Here is a 10,879-nt window from a genome sequence, read left to right as displayed (position 1 = left end):
GGTGAGAGGAACACTTGAACCCAGAAGGTTGAGGGTGCAGTGAGCTATGATGGCACCACTGCACTCCAGCCTAGGCAACAAACTGAGAGACCCTGTCTTTAAAAAAAAAAAAAAACAACTGACACACGACATATCAATATGTTTGGGATACAACTAAAGTACCACTCATAGGGAAATTTATAGCATTTAACACTTACATTGGAAAAGAAGAAAGATCTCAAATCAAATGACCTAAGACTCCACCTTAAGAAACTGGAACAGAGCACATTAAATCCAAAGTAAGCAGAAGAAAGGGAATAATGACAATAACAACAAACGTCAATAAAACAGAAAACTGTAACAATGAAACCAAGAGCTCATTCTTTGAGAAGATCAGTAAGATTAAAAACTTCTTGTCAGATTGACCAAACAAAAAAGAGAGAAAGCTGAGTATGGTGGCATAATCCCAGCACTTTTGGAGGCCAAGCAGGGAGGATCATTTGAAGTCAGGAGTTCAAGAGTAGCCTGAGCAACACAGTGAGACCTCATTTCTACAAAAATAATTTAAAAATTAGCTGTGTGTGGTGATGCACACCTCTAGTCCTAGCTACTCAGGAAGCTGAGGTGGGAGCATTGCTTGAGCCCAGGAGGTGGAGGCTGCAGTATGATCTTGCCACTGTACTCCAGCCTGGGCAAAAGAGCAAGATCCTGATTTCTAAAAAACAAAAGAGAGAAAAGAAGAAATTAAATACGTAGTTTAAAACCTGTCCATGAGAAACTGCAAGGCCCAGATGGCTTCACTGCTGAAATCTACCAAACATTTAAAGAAGAAATAACATCAATTCTGTACAAACTCTTCCAGGAAATAGAAGTGAACAAAATATATCCCAACACTTGCCATGATGCCAACATTACCCTAACGACAAAACAAGGAGAAAAAAAGGCATTATAAGAAACTATAGACTAATAACACTCATTAAGACAAAATTGTTTATAATTTTAGCAAATCAAAGCCAGTAATACATAGAGTAATGTATCATGACTAAGTGTGAGTCATCTCAGGAATGCACAGTTGGTTTAACATTCAAGCATCAAACAACTCAACCTGGTAAAAGGTATCTATGAAAAACCTACAACACCACGCTTAATGGTGAAAGACTGAATGCTTTTCCTCTAAGGCTGAGAAAGAGACTTGGATTTTTACTCTTATCACCTCTATTTAACAACGTAATGGAGGTCTCTTAATCAGAACAAAACAGCAAGAAAAAGAAAAAAAGAAACTACACAGACTGGAAATGGAGAAGTAAAATTATCTTTATTCACATATCACATGGTTGCGTCTATAAAACACTAAGGGATCTTTAAAAAAACTACTACAATTAGTAAGTGACTTAAGCAAGGTTCCAAGATATAAGATCAAAATCTGAAAAACATAGTATTTCTATAGGCTAGCAATAAACGATCAGGAAGTTGAAATTTTAAAAATAAAATACCCTTTGTATAATAGTTAATGAAAATATTTATCCCAGCTGGGTGCAGTGGCTCAACCCCTGTAATCCCAGCACTTTGGGAGGCCAAGGCAGGTGGATCACTTGAGGTCAGGAGTTCAAGGCCAGCTTGGTCAACAGGGTGAAACCCTGTCTCTACTAAAAATACAAAAATTAGCCAGGCTTGATGGTAGGCACTTGTAATCTCAGCTACTCATGAGGCTGAGGCAGGAGAATTGCTTGAACCCAGAAGGCGGAGGTTGCAGTGAGCCAAGATTATGCCATTGCACTCCAGCCTGGGCAACGAGAAACTAAAGATGGCCTACGCCAGGCATAGTGGCTCATGCCTGAAATCCCAACACTCTGAAAGGCTAAGGCAAGAGGCTGGGCACAGTGGCTCATGCCTGTAATCCCAGCACTTTGGGAGGACGAGTCAGGCAGATCACTTGAGGTCAGGAGTTTGAGACCAGCCTGGCCAACACTGTGAAACCCCAACTCTACTAAAAATACAAAAATTAGCTAGGTGTGATGGTGCATGCCTGTAATCCCAGCTACCTGGGAGGCTGAGGCAGGAGAGTCACTTAAACCCAAGGGGTGGAGGTTACAGTGAGTGAAGACAGTGGCACTGCACTCCAGCTTGGACAACAGACTGAGATTCCGTCTCAAAAAAAAAAAAGGGCCAGGCGCGGTGGCTCACACCTGTAATCCCAGCACTTTGGGAGGCCGAGACGGGTGGATCACGAGGTCAGGAGATCGAGACCATCCTGGCTAACATGGTGAAACCCCGTTTTTTCCTAAAAATCCAAAAAATTAGCCAGGTGTGGTGGTGGGCGCCTGTAGTCCCAGCTACTCGGGAGGCTGAGGCAGGAGAATAGTGCGAACTCGGGAGGTAGAGCCTGCAGTGAGCCAAGATCGCATCACTGCACTCCAGCCTGGGCAACAGAGTAAGACTCCATCTCAAAAGAAAAAGAAAAACAAAAACAAAAAAAGGCTGAGGCAAGAGAACTGCTTGAGTGCAGGAGTTCAAGACCAGCCTGGGCAACATGGTAAGACTGTCTCTACAAAAAAATAAAGAAGTAGCTAAGTGTTGTAGCACATGCCTGTATACCTGGCTATTCACAAGGCTGAGGCAGGGGGATCCCTTGAGCCAAGGAGCTGAAGGCTGCAGTGAGTCGTGACTGTGCACCACTGCACTCCAGCCTGGGCAACAGAGCAAGACTGTCTCAAAAAAAACAAAAAAACAAAAAAACCAGGCCTAAATAAATAGGTATACCTTGCTTGTGAGTCGGAAAATAATATTGTTTAGATGTCAATTCACATCAAATTGATTTAAAGATTCAGTACAGTCCCAATCAAAATACCAGGAAGATTATTTGTAGAAATTCTCAAAGTGATTCTAAAATTCATTTGAAAATACAAATGGCCAAGCAACCATGAACAACCAGAACAACTTTTTTATTTTGGTTGACACAGGATCTCACTCTGTCGCGCAGGCTGCAGTGCAGCTGCACGATCATGGCTCACTGTAGTCACTACCTCCCGAGCTGAAGCGAGCCTCTCACCTCAGTCTCCCAAGTAGCCGGGACTATGGTGCTTGCCACCACACCCAGCGAATTTTTTTTATTTTTTGTAAAGATGAGGTCTCACAATGTTGCCCAGGCTACAGAGTAACTCGGAGAAAGAACAAAGCTGGAGAACTTACCTGGTTCCAAAACTTTTTTTTTTGAGACAGCGTCTCACTCTGTCACTCAGGCTGTAATACAGTGGTGCAATCATAGCTTGCGGCAGCCTCAAACTCCTAGGCTCAAGCAATCCTCCTGCCTCAGCCTCCCAAGTAACGAGGACCAGAGGCATGAGTTCCCAGATGCAGCTAATTTTTTTTTTTTGTAGAGACAGAGTCTTGACATGTTGCCCAGGCTGGTCTCAAACTCCTGGGTTCAAACAGTCCTCCTGCCTTGGCCTCTCAAAACACTGGAATTACAGACATGAGCCACTGAAGTTGGCCACAAAGCTTTAAAATATATAGTAATCAAGATATTGTGCTATGGTGTCAAGATAAACAAGTGATCAGTACAACATAATAGAATCCAGAAATAGATCGTATTTATACAGTTTACTGATTTTTTTTCTTCTGTCTCTGGTGCTTCAACCAACTGATTTTTGATAAAGGTGCGAAGACAATTTAGTGGCAAAAGGATTATCCTTCCAACAAACGGTGCTGGAACAACTGAACATCCATGTGCCAAAAAATAAACTTGCTCCATCTTCACACCACAAACAAAAATCAACTCAAAATGGATCACTGACCCCCCTAAAAAAAGCTAAAACTGTAAGACTTCTAGAAGAAAATACAGGAAAAATACTTGTGGCCTGTAGGTAGGCAAAGACTTTTTTTTTTTCCGTGAGACATGGTCTTACTGTCACCCAGACTGGAATAAAGTGGCACAATCACGGCTCACTGCAGCCTCAACCTCCTGGGCTCACGTGATACGCCCACCTCAGTCTCCCAAGCAGCTGGGACTACAGGCGCGCACCGCTAAGCCCAGCTGATTTTTGTATTTTTTATAGAGACAGGGTTTCACCATGTTGCCCAAATTGGTCTCAAACTACTGAGCTCAAGTGAGCCACCAGTCTCAGTCTACCAAAACAGTGGATTACAGGCATGAACCACCACACCTGGCCTAATTTTTGATTTTTTTATATAGAGATGAGTTCTCCCTATGTTGCCCAGGCTAGTCTTGAAAACCTGGGCTCAAGTGATCTACCTGCCTCAGCCTCCCCAAGTGCTGGGATTACAGGCATGAACCACGCACTCAGCCAAGATTTCTTAAAACACCTACAGCACAATGAATTAAAAAAAAAAAATGAAATGAAATTTCCCAAAACAAAAAATGCACTCTATAAAAGACGCTGAAAAGAATCAAAAGACAAATCCCAGCCTATATAATAAAAGACTTACATCGAGAATATATAAAGAACTCTCTAAGCTCAACAATAAGAAAACCACCAGTTTTCAAATGGGCAAAAGATTTCAACAGGCATTTTTAGCAAAGGAAATATACAGATGGCAAATAACCACATGAAAAGATGTTCAAAAACAAAAACAAAACAAAAAAGAAAAGAGGTTCAGCATTATTCATTATGAAAGTACAAATTAAAACCCCAACAAAATACTACCACACTACACACCTATGGAGATGGCTAAAACTGAAGAACACTGACCACCCCAAGTATTGGGAAGGATGTGGAGCAAATGGAAGCATCATTCACCAGGGGTGGGACTATAAAACACTGCAATCCCTTTTGGAAAGTTTGGAAGTCTCTTAAAATGTTAAAGTACACACCCACCCCAGGACCAAGCCATTTTACACCTAGATATTTACCTAAGAGAAATGAAAACATATCCTAACAAAGGCTTGTTTGCAAATGTTCATATCAGCTTAATTTGTAATGGCACAAAGTGAAAAATGACCCAGATGCCCATCAACAGACGAATGGAGAAACAAATTGTGATCTAGCCATAAAATGGAATCCTACTCAACAATACGATGAAGTGATGCTACATGGCACAAATGGAATAATGTTGAAGGAATTATGCTGAGTGAAGGAAGCAAGATAATGTAAGAACATACACTGTACAATTCCACATAAGCAACATTCTAGAAAATCTAAACTAATTCATCTATAGTGACAGAAAGCAGATCAGTAGTTGCCTGGCAGGAGCGGATGAGGGTGGGGAAAGGATGGAAAGGGTGATTTCAAAGGGGCATCAGGGAACTTTTGAGGGTTATGAACATGTTCATTAGCTTGATCTTGATGCTAGTTTCATGGGTGCATACAGATGTCAAAATTCATCAAATTATATATTTTAAATATGTGTAATTTGGTATATATCAATCACACCTCAGTAAAGCTGGGAAAAGAGAGAGAGAAAGAGAGGGAGGGAGGGAGGAAGGGAGGGAGGAAGCAAGCGCAAAAACTACCAGTAGCATAAAAGATAGGCACCTAATTCTGGACACCGGGAGCTTCTGAATTTTGTCTTGGTCCTCTCTCTTGCTGTCCAGGTGCTAGTGCTGGGTTTTCATCCACACCCTACTTTCATTAAGCGCAAAAGTGAGAGGAAAGCTGTCTGTGGGGAATGAATTATGGACTTAGAAAGAGAGAAAATGAGGGCAAACAGAACGTTCATTCTGTAATTTAAAACCCCTTGGTATAACAAACACCTCTAGGTAGGTGGTGAGATTCTAGGTGATTTTTCTTTGGTTTCTTTAAATTTTTCTGTACTTTCCAAATTCTTTACAAGCATTACTTGGCTCTTTGGAGGAAAAAAAAAATCAGTTTTAAAATAACCAATTTATATTCTCCATTAAGTAAAGAACTATTCAAAAAGAAACCAAGAATTTTTTTTTTCTTTAATCCTAGTAACTAACGAATAGCACCAGAACATACACACATGAATCTGAGCCATTAATTTAGATCAAAGAAGAGGGACACTGCATTTATAAAGAATGAAGGATATTTACAACATATGGAGAAGGCCAAAACCTCAAAAATGGATGTTCCAAATCCTGAAGGTTGATAGTCAACCACTGAGTTGGCTTCCATCTAATTAAAGACATTTTAATAAGTTTTAACTGATTTCCTGCCATGTATGTTGAAGATGAGGTTCTCAAATGCTAAAGGGAAAGTCTAGTCTGAATTCTAGGAGGTTGGGGGCAGTGGCGAGAGAGACCCTCTCCTCTAAGGCTTACAAGCCTGTAAATGAATCAAGCCTTCCAACGTGGTATAAATGCCAGGAGAGGCAGGATTTCTTAACTCTGCTTGTCCCAAGTTGCTGGCATCAGACTTTTGTTGTTGCTGTTGTTGAGACAGGGTCTCTTTCTGTTGCCCAGGCTGAAGTACAGCAGTGCAATCACAGCTCACTGCAGTCTCAGCCTTCCGGACTCAGGTGACCTTCCTGCCTCAGCCTCCTGAGTAGCTGGGACCACAGGTGTGTGCTGCCACACTAGTCTAATTTTTTTTTTATTTTTATTTTTAGTAGAGAGGGGGTCTCACTACGTTGTCCAGGTTGGTCTCCAACTCTTGGGCTCGAGTGATCCTCTCTCCTCTGTCTCTCAAAGTGCTGGGATTACAGGTGTGAGCCCAGCTAATGTCAGATATTTCTGTCACTTTTTTTTAGTAAGTGTAGAAAACCAACAAGGAGTTCAGAAATGCCAAATGCTGATAAAATGTTCCTTTTTAAATACCTTCACAGGTCCAATTAGGTGCAAAATGTTTTTTAAGCAACCTGAATACCAATAATGAATTCTCCTCCTTGGTTTCTAAAAGAATAAACCAACTTCTTAGTAATCATAGCACTCTTCACTTTCATTTCAGAGGAAAAAATGAAAGTAGGTTAGCATACTACAACACTACAAACACAACGCAGAACACTTACATGTTTTGGAGTGTTCATGTGAGAGCATGTAATTGGCGAGAGGTGGTGTGTAAGTTAAACACTGCAGTGCTGCATTGGCAAAACAGGTATTGCCCAAATTCTGGAGCCCAGCTCCAACTCTATGAGTTTGCTGCCACTTAAGACAGATCTTCTCTGATGGGAAAAGAACTTTCTGTGGAGGAGCGATGCCATCACCTAGGGCTAGAAAAATAAACAAGAAAGAGTCAGAAACAAAGCTTTGCATACTGAAGCTAAATAAATAGTAACACTTGGTCAAACCTCAATCTGTTCAAGATCCGTAATCTCATGACCAGCCTGCCTGAAATACAGGGGGAAGAGGGACATTTTAAATGACAGAAGCCAGAACATGAGAAATTTTCAATGATCTGGTTTTTCCAATAAACAAACTGCAAGGACAGAAAGGGGAGAGGGTTACAGATTAAAAGAAACTTGAGAGATATATCTACCAAATGCAAAGTGTAGACTTCATTTGGATGTTGCTCTGAACAACTGCTTAAAAAATACATATATACACATTTTATGAATATTTTATGTATGTATATATTTATATATACATAAAACAACCAAAGAAATATGAATACTGAATGGCATTTTCATATGAAGACATTTTTGACTTTTAGAAAAAACTCTTTAGATGTATACACTAAAATACAAGTGAAAGATGAAGTATTGGATTTAAGATCATGTCGTGGGGAGGTAACTAGGTGCTAGTATAACTGGCCATAAGTTGATAAATGTCAAAGTTGGTTGATGGCCACATGAAAGTTCATTATGATTACTCTTTTATATCCACTTTGAACATTTAAAAAATAACACAATCAATAGAAAGAATGAGATAAATTTGACTCCTTGTAACATTTGCCATGGATGCAAATTCAGTGCCACCATAACTGTGCTCCTTGTCATCTCATGTAGGGAGCCCTTACTAAGCCAAATGGTTGCAATTCTAATGGTTGGTACCGATGTCATCCCTATTTTACCATTAAGGAAGCGGGCTTTGAATTTAGGCTGTCAGGAACCGCTGTACACACTTGTGAGTAGACTACCTGTGACCTGAAAAGGTTTTATCCATTTTGAAGATTATCAACAGATTACTAATAACTAAGTATGACAATGGAACTCAGCTGAAGCTCAAGAAACAACTTATTTAGGAAAGTTGAAAATCATCAATGGTAAGACTAATTTTTCAAAGGCTTTGGCAGTCCCCCAGTGTTCTAACAAAAGGCTGAGACTGGGCCGGGCGCGGTGGCTCACGCCTGTAATCCCACCACTTTGGGAGGCCAAGGCGGGCGGATCACGAGGTCAGGAGATGGAGACCACCCTGGCTAACACGGTGAAACCCCGTCTCTACTAAAAATACAAGAAATAAGCCAGGCGTGGTGGCGGGCGCCTGTAGTCCCAGCTACTTGGGAGGCTGAGGCAGGAGAATGATATGAACCCAGGAGGCAGAGGTTGCAGTGAGCCGAGACGGCGCCACCACACTCCAGCCTGGGCGAAGAGCGAGACTCCGTCTCAAAAAAAAAAAAAAAGGGCTGAGATGCCATGTAGAATCATTCTCCATTTGAAGAGAGATATTAGTGGTTATTTAGGCAGGCGTAGGCAGGCTGCAGCTTGGTGGGGAAAGGAGAGCAAAATTAGGACAAGAGAAAGGATTCTGTAGAGAATGAGATGGGAGCCCCAAAAAAGGGCAGAGTGGGGAGATGTGAGTTAAGTCCTAAGAAGAGAGAGGAGTCCAAGCAACATGACAGGAGGTTGAAGGCTGTGGAGAAAGAGGTCCTGTGGGAAAGTGCTGCTGGAGAGAAGCCGAAGGACTTTCCACCTCTATGTGCAACATTCGATTAGGTTGTGTTTCATAAGATAAACTTCCCCCTACCCAGAACACTTTCAGCAAGCCAAACTGCAACACCCACGCCCACATCACAATATGAAACTTACTGTTGTCTGGCCGCAGCGGCTCACACCTGTAATCCCAGCACTTTGGGAGGCCGTGGCGGGTGGATAAGTTTGAAACCAGCCTGGCCAGCATGGTGAAACCCCATCTCTATTAAAAACACAAAAAATTAGCCGGGCGTGGTGGCGCACACCTGTAGTCCGAGCTACTCAGGAGGCTAAGGTAGGAGAACTGCTTGACCCCGGCAGGCAGATTGCAGTGAGCCGAGACTGCACCATTGCATCACTGCATTCCAGAATGGGTGACAGAGCCAGACTCTGTCTCAAAAAAAAAAAAAAAAAAAAGAAATTTGCTAAAAGGACTCAAAACAACATGGCAATCAAACTACTTGAAGCCACGGGGTGTCCAATCTTTTGGCTTCCCTGTGCCACATTGGAAGAAGAATTTTCTTGGGCCACACATAAAATACACTAACACTAACACTAACAATAGCTGATGAGCCTTAAAAAAAAAAAAACAAAAAAAAAACCCACAAAAAAACTCACTGTTTTTAAGAAAGTTTACGCATCTGTGTTGGACTGCATTCAAAGCTGTCCTGGGCTACATGCTCTAAGCCAAACAACAATCTAACTAGGAAATTCTACTGTATTTCAAATCTTCATGTCCTCAAATCCAAAAGTCTTGAAGTACCAACTTAAAGTGTTAATGTCTCATTTATCTGGATGAGTTTTAACAAATGTAACCACATTTGTATCATCATAACAAATGTAACATTTGTGTTATATACTCTCTTTTTTTTCTTTTTTCTTTTTGAGACAGAGTCTCGCTCTGTTGCCCAGGCTGAAGTGCAATGGTGCGATCTCGGGCTCACTGCAACCACTGCCTCCCAGGTTTATGCGATTCTCCTGCCTCAGCCTCCCAAGTAGCCGGGATTACAGGCACACACCACCATGCCTGGCTAATTTTTGTATTTTTAGTGGAGACAGGGTCTCACCATATTGGCCAGACTGGTCTCAAACTCCTGACCTCAGGTGATCCGCCTGCCTCGGCCTCCCAAAGTGCTGGGATTACAGGTGTGAGCCACCGTGCCTGGCCTATCTGCTCTCTTTCGAAGAGCTTTATTACTACGAATGATTTTTAACTGCCAGGAAAAAAACAAAAACAAAAAAACTGGGCAAAGTTCATTTGTCAAAAGACAACCATTTTACAAAACATCTTCAAAATTTGTAAAAGTCATCTACTTAGGGAACTAGAATAACTACTGGTTAACAAGTTAATGTAATGCTTGCCCATCTCAATTCTCACCAAAACAAAGTTTATCCTTAAAAAAATTGGAATAAAAGAAACTAATAATATTCTAGTAACAAAAACAAGCTACTTTGTTGTCAAACACGGACAAGTAACAGGAAAACAAAGCCCATCGAGTAATGCAACTCTGCTGGCTACTCAGGTGGCCTCATGCCTTGCAAAATAAGCCCCTCTCTGAAACCACCAAGTCACCAACAGCATTTACACAGGAGTTTCTGGCGGTAATTCTCTCTTTTGAAAAACAGTACCTTGATCCTTCTGTGGTGATGGTTTTGATTTATCAGGTACAGATGAACTTGAATAAACTACAGCACCAGGTACTGGTCCTAAAGAAAGTGTGTGATTTGACACATCATTTAATGAAGACACAGCACCCCAGCTGGCAGAACCTGCATCCATGTCTCCAGGTGAGACTGCCTCAGAGCTGCCAGGCTGATTCTGATAGGCTGATGGGTCTGAAGATTCAGAAGCTTTGTCAACTATGGTCATTGTTCAACTCTGCAAAAGAAGAAAAGTATATATTTGCTTCATCAGGTGAGAAAAGCAATCTCCTTACCCTACCACTAGATCTTGGAAAATCGTTCCCAGTCATTTTAAAGTTATTTTCAAACATATCACCCAAATATAAAAACAATAGCACTTTCTAACATGTTTGTAATAATCTCCTTGGGACATTTAGCATCATGATAATCTGAATGTCAACAATCTTTATTTTAAAATCTTCAGTGAAGTATTTGATTAGAAGAACTTCTCATT

At 41.3% G+C, this 10,879-nt stretch overlaps 1 protein-coding gene across 1 annotated transcript in view; it reads right to left on the bottom strand.

Moving 5' to 3' along the window:
* Positions 1-10,624, bottom strand: part of USP42 (ubiquitin specific peptidase 42) — a 56,325-nt gene extending 45,701 nt beyond the window's left edge. The window contains exons 1-3 of the mRNA XM_011996664.1: positions 10,372-10,624; positions 6,904-7,104; positions 5,535-5,616 (exon numbers count right to left, since the gene is read on the bottom strand). Coding sequence (XP_011852054.1) covers positions 5,535-5,616; positions 6,904-7,104; positions 10,372-10,612 — 524 coding nt within the window. The 5' untranslated portion in view covers positions 10,613-10,624. The remainder of the gene's footprint in view (positions 1-5,534; positions 5,617-6,903; positions 7,105-10,371) is intronic.
* Positions 10,625-10,879: the final 255 nt, after the last annotated feature.

Source organism: Mandrillus leucophaeus, unplaced genomic scaffold, assembly GCF_000951045.1.
Source record: "Mandrillus leucophaeus isolate KB7577 unplaced genomic scaffold, Mleu.le_1.0 Scaffold521, whole genome shotgun sequence".
Classification (NCBI taxonomy): Eukaryota; Metazoa; Chordata; class Mammalia; order Primates; family Cercopithecidae; genus Mandrillus; species Mandrillus leucophaeus.
Note: the sequence above shows the minus strand (reverse complement) of the source record. Positions and strands in the feature narration are given on the sequence as shown.